The 14,518-nt window shown below is 37.2% G+C and overlaps 1 protein-coding gene across 4 annotated transcripts in view; it reads right to left on the reverse strand.

Annotated features, from left to right (window-relative positions):
- The window catches only part of FAM172A (family with sequence similarity 172 member A), a 265,625-nt gene that overhangs the window by 195,178 nt on the left and 55,929 nt on the right, over positions 1-14,518 (reverse strand). For all 4 annotated transcript variants that reach the window (XM_027878113.1, XM_027878123.1, XM_027878104.1 and 1 more), the window contains exon 5: positions 4,994-5,059. In XM_027878113.1, the coding sequence (XP_027733914.1) occupies positions 4,994-5,059 (66 nt within the window). The remainder of the gene's footprint in view (positions 1-4,993; positions 5,060-14,518) is intronic.

Below are 14,518 nucleotides of genomic sequence, written 5' to 3' on the forward strand. Positions count from 1 at the left end.
TTTTCTTGTCTCATGCTCTACCAAGGAGGAGGTTCTGAAAAGGAACTGTGAGGGAGAACAGCTGGGTCAGGTGACCCAAACTGCTCAGAGGGATATTCCACACCATATAAAGTCATGACCAGTATATAAATAGGGGGGGAGTTATCCAGAAGGGGAGCCAACCTGGGTTTGGGAAGTGGGGGGAGGTGTGTCAAAGGGTGGTGAGCAATGGTACTGTGCATCACTTGTTTTTTAATTTTTATTATCATTATTATAATTTACCATTATTACTGTATTTTACTTTTTTTCCCAATTGTTAAACTGTTCTTATCTCAACCTACAAGTTTCACTTTGATTCTCTTCCCCATTCCACCATGATGGAGGGGAAAAAGGGAGGCTGAGAGAGCAGCTGGGTGGGGCTTAATTTCTAGCTGGGCTTAAACCACAACAGCATGTTAGTAATTATTTAAACTTTCATCTCAAGCTTTTCCAGAAGCCATTAGAGCTGCATTTAATTCAAAAGCACACTCTATTTGTCCTGAATAGCTAAAGAAGAGCAAAGATCAATGACTGAAGATCTCCTCATTAAAAAGATTATAAAGATTTCCCCATTAAAATTAGGGAAATACAAATACTTCATCTGGATAAAAAAAAAAAACATGCAGTCTTCTTTATATTCCTAACATAACCTTCAATGGAGCAAAAAATGAAAAATTTAAAAGTAGTAACTGAATGGCTTCTCTCTGAATATGTGACTCTTCATGAAAATTTTCAAGTCCAATGTTGAACGTTAACAGAAGTATAATATTTTACAGTAACAATAATGCAATATGGATCTCAGCCTCCCTGTGTAGGAAAAAACGTTCAGAATTATGTTTTGTCAAAGATTCTGGCATAATTAAAAAAAAGGCAAGGTTTCCTGATTTGCCAACTGGTCTTACTTTCATATCTGAACAGAATTTATTACTTTTTTGTATCCAAAACTGCAGGCGCCACCTGAGAGAGCAAAATAAAGACAGCAAGTTGGACTTTGCACACAAGGTTGAAATTTAGAAATATGAGAGAATGTGAAATGCTGTCATGCTAAATCTTTAAAGCATAGTGTTTCCACTCCCTATTAAAATCATACTGAAAAAAGTGCACTCCCTCTAATACAGTCCTGAAACACATTTCAAACATTCAAACATCATTACACTACTAGCTTTATTATCAGCTGGCAGAAAAAAGAAAAGCCAATACACCAACTTACTGATGACAGGGTTAAAGAAAAAAATGTTTTGTATTCACCTTTAAAATATTCACATAATAAGGTCATATATGTAAGAGCCATCTTAGTCAGATCAAGGTCCCAGGGTCCTGTTTCTGACAACTGGCAGATTGCTTAGGGGAACAGTAAGAGAATAAGGTGGTTACAGAGTGGTTCTTCCCTTTTTTCAACAACCAGTAACTCTGGAATCTTGTGAGCCAGAGTTTATATAACTGGACAAGCATGTACAATAGTTCAAAGCATCTATCCCACCTTAGTATTGTCAAATGATTTTTTTTTAATGCATTTATACCTTTTTCCTTGATAGTATTCAATGGCAATGAGTTCCTCAATATAAATGGGACATGCATGAAATAGTACTGTCTCTCTTTCTGCAGAGATCTCCTGCCTGATAATTTAAACTTGATGCCCCTTAGGTTCTCTATTATGAAAAAAAGCAAAAACCCATTCCCTATTCATCTTCTCTACACCTTCCATGATTTTATAGATTACTCATCTTCTTTCCTCAAGATCAAGTCATCTATTTTCCAAGCTAAAGAATCTTTATTTATACCCTTTCTTTGTCTGAAAAGCATTTCATGCCTGTGATCATCCTTGCAACCCTCCTCTGTATTTTTCTTTTTAATTCTTCATATCCTTTTTGATATGGTGTCCAGACTCCACGCAGTGTTCAAGATGAGGGCCCACATAATGAGTGGAATGACTAGGTTTTTCTATTTTGTTCTCGATACCTCATAATTCCTAACATTCTATTTGCTTTGAGAGCTTTTGCCATTGACTGCCACTGAGCACTAACTGATGTGCTCAGAGAACTATTCACAATCACTCCAAGCTCTTTCCTGAGTTGTAATAGCTCATTCAGAGGCCACTGTTGTGTTTACAGAGTGAGTTATCTTCCCCATAATTTCATATTTACCAGGATTGAATCTCATGCCATTTAATCATCCAGTTATTTCATATTATGAAATAATTTCCAAACTCATCACAATCAGCTTTAGTTTTAACTATTCCAAATAATTTTAGAAAAAAAACAGAAAGGTTTGTTAGCTTGTGTTAATTCCTTTCTTTTTTTCCCTTCTATTTACAACTATGTCAGGCCTTAACACCACTCCACCATTAACAAATTAATCAATCTGTAAAATTTGAACACTTTTTTCCTGTTTTAACCAATTATTAACTCATAAGGAGACTCCCTGCATATATTCTTTTTAAGAGCATTTGTTAAGCTTGTTGAAAGCTTGTTGGAAACACATATACTCTTTTATTGACAAGATTTTTCTTCTTCATGTGATCTCCAACTCCTTCAATGAATTTCTGTAGTTCTTTCAAAAAGAAACCTGTACTTGCTTCCCTTAATATATTATTTATATTATCATCATCATCATTATTTTCTGATTTCAGCAGTAAGTTACATACAAGCTGGTTGTTCTGCTGCTTTGTATTTGACTTCTTATACAACCCTGGGCCAAAAAAACCCTCATCCTGGAATTTCATTATTATATGATATATTAATTTGTCCTAAGGTCTCCTCTGCCAATACATCACATTTTAGACAGTTGCTCAGAACTCTTTAAAAAAAAAAAAAAAAAAAAAAAGGTGTGGAAATGTGACACATAATATTGGAAATAATCATGTTGATTTTTCTGGTTTGAGCTGAGCTCTCATTCTACCTGAAGGTCATCAGTATTAGCCTTATCAGCTCTTTTTTATTATTTGTCTTTACAACTGTAACAAGCTCCTCAAATTTGGTTTTTGGTGAGCTTACTGTGATTTTATATGTAACTTGCCAACATTTTTACACTCATCTATTTTCATCCTAAAAGCTGTCTTATTACTTCTATTAGTCTCCTTTATTAGTTTAAACTAGGGAATTATTTGGGAATTATTATTTGGGAATGTGTCAGTAGGGAGTTAACCCTAACCTTTAAACAGCTTTAATTTTTCAGCTTCTATATACATTGCTTAATTTTTCTCATATTTGTACAGGTTGTCACAACCTCGTTTTGACTGTGCTGAGGGCTCACTATGAATAATAGCCATTACTGAAGAGCGGTGCTCACACCTTGTGCCAATTTTTCCACAATGCTCAAAATTTGACACCTGAAATCTTACTTTCCTCAAAAATGCACTTAAATTATGACACTTAACAGAAGTTGGAACTAATACATTTGAGAATAGTTTAAATGTACTACTGACAAGCTGCATCAGTGCTTAAACATACTTTATAAATACGAGGAAATTACAAATTGACTCAACAGTGGGAGCTAAACAGGACCATTCCTTTCCCAAGACAAGAAACTCAGAGCCAGGAAGATGAGTCCCCACATGTTTGACAGAGGTAATGGAAGTATTGTAATACTTATTCCAAATTTCTTCATCTTCGTTTTCTGGAGCTAGTTGATCAGCCTTAGTACTGCATTACTTACACGCATATTCCTTATGTTCCTTTTTTTAAAAATCAAAGAAAGTCCTATGGCCACAAAATTTAGGTACTTTTAAGTTTATAAATTATAGCTTTCTGGTTTCACAGACAGAGTATGACATGGCTTGAGGAAGTCTTTTGATACATTACCTGTCTGGTACATGGAAGTACCCCCTGGACCAAAACTTCCTCAATGATGACAAGTAGTTGTGTAAGGAAGCTGGCGATCATGACTACCACTGCACTAGGCAGACTGCCATGATGAACATAATGCCCTTGTCTCTCTACACAAAGAGATCCAAAGTGCGGAAGTGCTTTCTCAAACAGTCTTAGGTCTTGGGGCAGCCATGCAACTAGCAGGCTGGGAGTAGAGAAGAGAGACGCTGCTTCCCCTTCAACTGCTCTGCAAATCTCTTAGCTTAGCTCCTTCTGCCATGACCAGAAGACACTGAAAAAGCCCTTCTGGGAAACCTTTAGTAGTTTGGGCAGGTTATCAAAACATTCCCTAAACACTTAGGGAATGGAAATGGAAATGGGAATGGTGAAATGTTACAAAAGTCCTGAAGCAAAGGACCTTTTCTTTTCTTTGCCTAAATGGGTTTCCTTGACTGAATATGAAGGGCCAGCAGAGAACAACAGTAATGCAAGAGCTTGTCAAGAGCATAAGAATCCTTTATGACAATGGAAAACCTACATAGTGTTGTCACACTACAGTCTCCCCTCTGCACTCTCCAGTATAGAATATAAAAATACCTGAACATCATAATATCACTTAATATGTATTTACAAACACTCTGATATGCGGGCAAACACTTCATGTCTTCCAGGGATTGATCAAATATTTTTATTAAACAATATAATCACTTTATATTACATACTTATTACAAGTTATTGAAAAAGTGTGTTTTAAATAACAACTTTGAGTAGTTTACCGAAACGCAGTGTGAGTGTATTCCTCTGAAAAGACATGTTTGCTCTCTACATCCAGCTGTAGAGGTCTCAGAACATTCTCAAATAATTTTCAGAAAGCTTGCAAATACTTTTCAGAAAGCTTATGGCTCCCCCTGTCAAAATGACAATTTGAAAATTCTGGTATCCGGTAAGGCAAGGAAGGCTCAGCTGGAGAAATCAAACACATGAGAAGTGAGGTGGAACTGCATCTCCAGATGCATGCACATGCAGAATGCAAAGGCAGTATCCTGAGACAATACCCTGCATGGAGCCCTGGCACATCCTGTCTTTATCTGAATGTGGGTGGGGATTGCAGGCTATGCTGTGTACAGATCCAAATACACAAGGCCTTTGAAAAAATAAATTATACTTACTGGGAGAGTTACTTTCTTCAAGTGGCATTCCTTCTGCAGTAGTTCATACACATATTTAGTAATGATCTGAAAGAAAAAAAAAGTGCCAACAGATACTAAATCACTTACAATAATGACACATCCAAGGAGACAAAGACCAGTTGGTTAAAGTTCTAAGCACTTGTATATGTTTTGCCACATTTCTGAGTCCTTTATTATATAACTAATTATAGAACTTGGAGCTTCAGACAAAAAAAAATTCTCTCTGTCCCTCAAAAAAAGCTGCTTGCCAGTACAGTGGAATTGTAACTCTACCTGTGAATCCATCACGGCTGTGTGAATAATTAGGTGCCTCAAAACTAAGGTTTATAACTAATTAATATCTACTCAGACAGGCTCTCTTTTGCATAGAAATACTTTTAAAGCGTATTTTTCCATAAGCGGACTCCTGAAACCCTCTCCCCTGCAGGTTCAGTTCATGAGTTACGTGGAGAGCAGATCTGTAGCCACCTTTGTAGAATAAGTTACCTTGCCATTTGTACCCACTGAACAGGGAAGGGATGGGTCAAAGGTTTTTAAACAGAAGGAAGACCCTGACTGATTCCCCACCACGGGAGAGTTTAAGCCTCTTGTCTCCATGTAGGAATAAAATTGAAATTTAACACCTGAAACATATGAAATCATTTCAAAGAGCAATCATTTAAAGAAACCCAACCCAACCAACCAAAAATCAATCTATTTGCAACAAACAACTTGCCATCTCAAATATAACAAAGTTGTCCACAGTTCAGTGTATTGCCTAGAATCCAGGGAATTTTCTTCTGTCTTTATATAGTCTTCGAAAAATGGAGTTGCAGATATAAGAACTTTCCAACTGTTATTAATTTGGGAATTAAACTGAGGATTAAGTTAAAGCACTTTGTCCACGTGGGGCGGTAAAAATGGTTTGTAAGTAACTGCCTGGATTTCACTGGCTACAATAGTTTTAATAGTTTAAAAAAAAAAAAAAGGCAAATGAAAGAAGAAAAAAATGGACTCATTAAGAGGGTCAAATGGTGCTTGCCTTCTCTTTAAAGCTTGGGAAACTGTATTTAAATTCCAGACAGGACAAGATCTAAGCCTCAAAATATTAATCCAAGAATATCTGGGTACAAACCCAGATGGTATTCTTTAGTCCGACCCCTCAAGGCCACCATTACATCCATCTGAACCCACAGTATATTAAGCACCAATAGAAACATCACTGTAACAAAGCTCTTAAGAGATGGCATCTTAAAAATACACTATGAACTGAGCAAGTAGAAGCCAAGGTACCATAAACTTCAATTTCAATTTTTCAAGCACACATTTACAAAAGACACTTTCAATGAAGTCCAGAAGTTTTGTATTATGTAAATGTGAGCAAACACAGTGTGCAAATGTTCGGAACACATTTGAACAAATCAGAGGTACTGATGAAAGCTAATTAAAAATGTTGGTAGATGCCTTCACCTTCCCTTCTCTAAACCCCAAAATCGACTAGGATTATGTGAATTCTTTGCCACCCTGCTCAAACACATTTATTGATAAAATTATGTTCAAAAAACTTTACGGTTTTAAAGAAAATCAGTCTTTCTGAACATTGTTATCTACAAGGAAACTGCATTTGGAGAAGGAATTTAGCTGCGAGCGATGAGTTGATTTAAGACATGTTTTTCCCCAAAGCAGTACGCTAGGATCACGCATACAGTGTAATTTTACCTTCAGGGGCAAATTTTTTATGGTTCACCGAAATCAACTTCAGTGTAACACCAACAAGTAAAGCAGTTAAGTTCCTGCAGTCTCAGATGCTGATGTTGTATGGACATTAAAATGAGTATAATGAAAATATGGCCTCAAACATCGAAATTTTATTTTTTACTCCTAATTCAGGCATCTACTAACTGTCTGAATCACTAAAAGAACGCTTGGAAGTGGAAAAAGTTGCTATGGAGAAAACACATTTTAGACACCACTTAAAAAAATCTACCCTTTTTGCAGCTAAGTGCTTGTATCTATTTCTTCTATTCTCTCTGATCTATTTAGACTGGGTGTCTTCAGGGCATAAGAAAACCCTCACTCGTTTTTTTTCCACCACCTGTCCCCCTTGGGGCTCTGATCCTAACTGACTCTTTATGCACTACTCTAATACAATAAATAGTAATACCAGCCTTAAAAATGTGACTTAAATCAGTATAGCACCCTAGTGTGGCAAAGACTTGACCTAATGAATGCTTTTAATAAAAGCAAACATGAATTAAGTAAAATATAGTAGGCTCAAATGTTAAATGTGAGATTATAATCCTCAGGCAGCTCAGTACCTGGATGGCCTCCATGGCTCAGAGAGATGTGAGGAAAAACTGCCATGAAAAAACCCTCAAACAAAAAGATCCCTATGTTCAGGAGCTTAAAACAAGTGGGTCTTCTGATTTATGTAAGATATAACTAAGTAAATACCTCCATAAGTACCTTTTCAAAGTGCTACAGGACCAAATAAATCATCTGCAAAGTTCAATAGCCATATGTGATCTTTCATATGGATCCTTCATATGGATCCAGAAAACAGCCTATTTTAATCACTGAGAAATTAAACTAAATTACTTGGACAGACAGCAAAAAGGACAGAGAAGACCACAGAAAGAAAAAAGCACAGTATCTTACAACAGAGCTGAGGTTTTACCCTTGCATTGCTAAATATTCTGCTCAATGGAGACAAGACTATAATGCTGCATGAAGACTGAAGAACAAAATTGAAACTACGAGTGGAAACCTAGTTCTGGTAAACACAACTGCAGTACACACTACACAGTGAGAGGTCTTGGCTTCATACAATGCGTGTTCTTTTAAGACTCTATTGTTCATATCGAGGACTTTCTTCAGGGTTGTTTTCAATTGCCAAAAAGCATTGAAAAATTCTGTTAGCAGCACAATTTGTGAAATCTTTGCAATACAACATCCTGAAGCTATATGATCAAGAGATCAGTAACTGTAGAGAAGTATGTGAAAAGAGAAATTAAAGACTGAGAGCCAGTGATACCAACATGTTTAAAATTACAAAGATCACAAAGGTACTGAAGGCTAAACACGATTGCAAGTGGATACAAATGCCAAAGAGACTCTTTAATGCACAAAGTATTGGAGTCTTTAAATAGAGAAAAGTCCAGAAAAGAGTGCTAAAACATGCATATCCACAAAGCAAAAAGGCAATTCCAAAATAACTCAGCTTAAAAAAATATCCCTCCATTTTAAGTCTGTAAGAAACTGAAGGAAGCCTTGTACCATATATCACAAACATCAAGAACCAGCCTGGCGCACGTGAGGAAGAGTAATTGCAGCTGACCCACTAGTGAACTTTTTATAACAGAGATAGTCAGTTATACAGACAACAGATCAAAACTTGATGACTTGATTCATAACACCTACATCCTAAACTTGATGACTTGATTCATAACACCTACATCCTAATCCACAGGAACTGCTTCAGTATATACCACACCAAAACCCATGCTGGGAGGCAGTGAAGTGCACTGAGCCTTGCACATCAAGTTCCCCTCCCCTGCTGTGCTTTACAACCCAAGTCCTCTGAATTCTCTTTTTCTCCCCTTCAGTGTGCTCCCACTTTCAAAACGAACCATGGATAACTCCACCCACCACCAGATTACATGTACAAACAGCAAGCTGCCACAGAAGGGGGGGGGGGGGAAGACAAAGTAAATTGCTCAAACTTGCAAAATGTTTTCTCAAGTAAACTGTCAGCTATAAACATATTAAACGAGGACATAAGCCTGTGTGATTTGTGGCCTTTCACTTCTAACCTGGCACCTATCAGGAATCACTAGAAATCATTACCATGCAACAAACATTCATGGATTGACGACAGATGTGAGGAACCCTTAGGTCAGTGCAAACCTCAAAGTTTCTTTAAAGACAATTAAATGCCACATGTCCCTCTCTTCTCCCATATGTGCATCCCCCATGACCAAAATGCCAACAACCCTGTCAAATGGTTGGTGTATGGTTAACACATGACAAAGAATAAAGCACATGTGACATGACAGGATAAAGTGCATGCAAGCAGTTGACATTACAACCACTCACATGTTAGATGACGGATCACAAGCCCTTGGAGCACAGGCCTAAGTTGTCCACACCATTGTCTGCTCCTACACACTTATGGCAGATTTTGGGGAAAAAAGGAAATGGAGAAAACTATGGATTAAATGTATTCTCCTGGTGGACCAGATCCAACCACTCCTACATCATCTTCCTCACTTACAGATACTCAAAACGCAAACAAAACTCCATCATCACCATTACTACTCTTGCTATGACTTTTCCTGGCTCCAAGATTAAATACAAATGGAGATGGAGCTATTCTCTTGAAGTTAAGAGAAGCTACTTCCCTTTACGCGCAAGATGCGCTGGCAATGATACAATCAGTGGATTGGAGACATTCTGCCTCCAAAGATCTCAGCTTGTGAAAAAACAATCCTTAAACACTTTATCAGATCACTTTTCATTAATTTCTAAACACAACTCTCAAAGTATGTGAAAGTACAGAGAGTAAGAGAATCTACTCGCATTAATTTTCATTGCATGTTTTTGTAAGAAGCCAGACACTTTACAGTAATACAGATAGTATATTTAAGTAGACTTTAGCTAATAAAACATAGCTGAAATGGCATTCGCCTTCTTGATTGACTTCTTGGATTAAGTAATATCATAAAAACAGTTAGCACATTATTAATGTCATTAGTAGTTTATTACTCCTTCATAAACCTTATGAGTTAACTATATTTTAACCTCAATTTAATCTCCTACCTGAGCATATATTACAGGGAAAAAAAAAAAAAAAAAAAAGAGAAAAAGAAAGGGAAAAAACTAGAATTGAAATTAATTAGCTCAGAATCCACTGTAGTCTGACCATCTCTACCCTCTACAATAAGTCACTCTGGCATAACTTGCCATATTTTGAGTTGAAGACAAACGCAAGGTTTTTCTTTTTTCTTTAGAGATGCAAAACCAAATCAACCTTAGGTTCACTTGTCCCATTCTGTGACAGCTGAACATTACTAGTTCACCTGAGAAATTCACACATAGATCAAAATCAATCTCATTTGCCTATGCGTTCTTTTTTTTCATAAAGTAGTAAGTTTGACTTGACTTTAGAGTACAGCAAGAGATTCATGTCAGCTCCTCAGTCCTCTAAAATTACTTCAACTATTAATTCAGAACTGACATAAGTTACAATCTCTTGAACCTAAGTTTCTCAAAAAATGGACCTTTCAAGGCAATAGAAAGGATACTATTTTCAAATTGTTTATATTCAGCCTAAGAGATTAGGCTACTCAGCCCTACTAATATTTCTAAGAACTTCAAGGCAGAGTGCACAGGCTGGGTGTTTTGTAACTTACCTTAAAAATAAACAAGCATTAAACACTAGAAGCGATGTCATTATGAGTAATGGATTTTTGTGTTTTATAAGATTTGTCTCCCCATTGCTAATATGCACTTCAATGAACAAAGAGAAAAGAAGCACAAGAGGGAAACAATCCTTATAACATACAGTAGTCTACCATCAACATTTTCCTCTTTGCAGTGTAAGAGCAATAATGTTCAGTGAAACAAATGCAAAATGAATTCCAAATGACTGCCCTGCAGCAAATCGCAAGTGGCGGGACTGGCTTGAGGCTTGCTACTGTGGCTGCCATAGCCTTGGTTGAATGAGCTTTATTTTGACCCTTAGGTGACAAACCTGCCAATATGTACCAATGAAAGATGCAAGGAACTTTCTGACATACTGCTCTTGGACACAGACTTAGCTAAGAACTGAAACAAACAAACAAAAAAACCCCACACCATCACCATTCTAGAACAAATAATCCCAAAAGCTGAGTGGACTTTCTAAAGGCTCAATTCACTGCAAGTTTAAAAAAAAAAAAAAAAAAAAAAAAAAAAAAAAAAAAAAAAAAAAAAAAAAAAAAAAAAAAAAAAAAAAAAAAAAAAAAAAAAGGAGAGAGAGAGAAAGAGAAATAAAATAAATGGCATTTTACAAAAAATTCACAAAAGACCTCACTTGGATTATACTGTGAACAACTCATTAAGATGGAATTGACATTATCTCTACAGGATTTCTTGTGTTTTCTACTGAAAGAAATTCAATTCAACCTTAATACACAGTTGTGATATTTTGGATTTCGGGTTGACTGATCACAATTAGGTTCTCAAGATCATTTGACAGAATTAAATGATAGACAACAGGGATTTGTTATGAATGTAGCATATACTGTTGACATGATTTGACCCAACATTTTGTTACCATGGTCTTTGCTGACACCTGTTGGTTTATTTTTTGTTTTCCTTTTCTTTTCTTTTCTTTTTAAGAGAAGCATCGCTAACTTTAGAAATCACTTGACAACTATTTGGCTTTAGAAATTGCTTAATTACAAAGTCCATCTTATGGAAATTCTCAATTCTTTTTAAATATACACACATATACATATATATGTATTAGTACTAAGCAGAAGATTCAATCAAGCACCTTGCACTAGAAGCAGTTAAACATCACGAGAAAGCATGACCTCCATCCCCAAGTTGAGATAAGAAACACGAGGATGAAAAGTTTGCAAAACAAAGGAAAGTAAAAAAAGCCCAAAAAATTAACAGTGGAACAAATTTAGGTGAGGCTTACAAATACACTTTAATATTCCAATGCAAGAACTATCATCCCTAAATTTCATAGTAAAAATGAGTTATGAAAAGGGATCTGGAAGTAAGAGCAGTAGCAGTTTTGATTATTCCACCTATTGAGGAAAAAAATGTTGTTAGGTGGTGAGGTAGTACTGTTAGTTTTGAAAGGTTAAAAATCCATGTAAAACCTAACTGACATATCAGATTAACATAGTTAAAGCACAACAGCTTTCAGTCACATACAAAAAAGTCAGTGATGTGTCAAGCATCTAATTTTTCCACCTTTGATCCCTCAGCAGAAATAACCAGATAAATATTCACAGATGGACTAAAGGCTTAATTTTATGTAAATTCCAGAGCAGAACTCAAATTAACATCTTCTTTACACAGCAAGATGCCTTCACCCTTTTGCAATGTGTTGCAGAACACTAGTGGGTCCAAATAAACAGGATTTACTTAATTTTACCTGAAAAGGTCCCTGGTGCTGACTACTAGCAGCACTTCATTTTTTTTCTTTTACTGGCACAATGTAGTTGATAACCTCCAAACACAAATTACAAAAATGTTAATTTTTTTTTATAAAATAATACCTGCACCTCTTTTCACTTGGTCATGTAAACCAAAAAGATCATTAAGTGAGTTAATAGGTCATTAACTCACTGCACATTTAAGCAGTAAAAGTAGAAGCCTTGCTTGTTTTAGGTAACTGACAAAAGCCTGCAGTTAACTTCTTAGAGAAATGGCTAGCTTGCTTCCTGCTTTTCCAGTCTACAGTTATGATACTTCGTACTCTGAAAGAAACTTCCTCTTAAGGAGAGAAAAATCTGTCCTGAAGACACTGTCCCTTCCAGGGTTATCAAGCTGAAGTTAAGCAAAACACCTTGGATATTGATGAACTTTTTCATTCTTCTTCCTCACTGCTTCTAAAGAAAAGATTTCCTTTTTCTATTCCCACAACTGAGACCACCTAACGCAACCTTGTGTTCGGCTGGCAGGCAAACCCAAAGACCCTGCAAATGCTGGGAGAAGTTTTGGATCGAGAAGTAAGTAAGATTGCTTCGTATGTGGCAAGTAGGCTCTTGTATAAAATACAGAAAACCATTTAACCATTTTATTTAACAATGAAATAAATTATTATTTAAAATGTCATCATTAAATAAATTTTTGAAAGGCGAATTCATGTGGTTGTTTCTACTTTGTTTTTAAAACAATCTTATGAGAAAAACATTCTTGGTAACAGGTTTATAAAATAAATTTCATAGCCTTCTACTTAGAGTAATGGAATAATGTGTAAGAATATTGTTAGTTGCTCAAGGATATTTATGCTGATCCTATGAAAAAATCACAGCAGATCCTTTCTTGCTATGAAACTGTGACTGAAAAACTAATGTATCCCATCATGGAGCACACACATGTTCAAAGACAGCACATCAGTGCAGTAGTTCTCATTATGGTGTGTGGGCATGAGTAGTAGAACAGCTAATAGTGAAGCTCTGTACACTAGAATTTACTGTATTTAAATGAATTTTACCTATATACTTTGTTTGGGAAGGAATCACATTTTTCTCAGTCCAACCATCAAGATACAGTCCCATTACACATACAATAACTTAACATGACAATGATTAACAAGGATCACAAAAATTCATGATTATACGCAAACTTCAAATCACAGAATCAATTAGGTTGGAAAAGACCTCTGAGGTCACTGAGTTCAACCTGTGACCAAAAACCACCATGTCAACAGGACCATGGCACTAAGTGCTATGTCCAGTCTTTCCTGGGACAGTAATTCTACCATCTCCCTGGGCAGCTCACTCCAATACCTAATCACTGTTTCAGTGAATAAATGATTCCTAATGTCTAACTTAAACTTCCCCTGGCACAGTTTAAGACACTGTCCTCTCATCCTGTCGCTAGCTGCCTGGGAGAAGAGGCCAACCCCACCTCACTACAATCTCCTTTCAGGTAGAGAGAGCAATAAAGTCTTGAACCTCGTTCTCCAGGCTAAACAAAGCCAGCTCCCTCTGTCATTTCTCACAGGATATTCTGGCCCCATCAACAGCTTCATTTACCTTCTCTGGACCATCTCCAGCACTTCAATGTCTTTCCTGAATTGAAGGACTCGGAACTGGACACAGTACTCAAGGTGTGGCCTCACCAGCATTGAGAAGAGGGCAAGAATCATGGCCCTAGTCCTGATGGCCACAATATTTTTGATGCATGCCAGGATGCCATTGGCCTTCTTGGCCAACTGGGCACACTGCTGGCTCACATTCATTTGATCAGCTTGCACCCCCACCTGGTAACAGCTTGCACCCCTAGGGTCTTTTCTGCTGGGCCACTTTCTAGCCAGTTCTCCCCCAGCCTGTAGCGCTGTTTGGCGTTACTGTGGCCAAAGTGCAGGACTCGGTACTTGGCCTTACTGAACCTCATACTGTTGGTCTCAGCCCATTTAACCAGCCTGTACAGGTCCCTCTGCAGAGCTCCCCTACTCTCCAGCAAATTGAGACTTCGACCCAAACTGGTATCATCCACAACTTTGCTAATAGTAGACTCAATCCCCTCATCCAGGTCATCAGTTAAGATATTAAACAGGACTGGGCCCAACACTGATCCCTGGGGGACACCACTGGTGACCGGCTGCCAGCTGGATGCAGCCCTGTTCACCAGCACTCTCTGGGCCCGGCCATCCTGCCAGTTCTTAAACCAGCACAGAGTACATCTGGGCTGCAGCTTTTCTAGGAGTATGCTATGGGAGATGGTGTCAAAGGCTTTGCTGAAGTCCAGGCAGATCACATCCACAGCTTCTCCCTCATCCACTAGGCAGGTCTTAAA

The sequence above is a fragment of the Empidonax traillii genome, unplaced genomic scaffold (genome assembly GCF_003031625.1).
Source record: "Empidonax traillii isolate 1590-97213 ecotype Southwest subspecies unplaced genomic scaffold, ASM303162v1 scaffold4:size3804566, whole genome shotgun sequence".
NCBI lineage: Eukaryota > Metazoa > Chordata > Aves > Passeriformes > Tyrannidae > Empidonax > Empidonax traillii.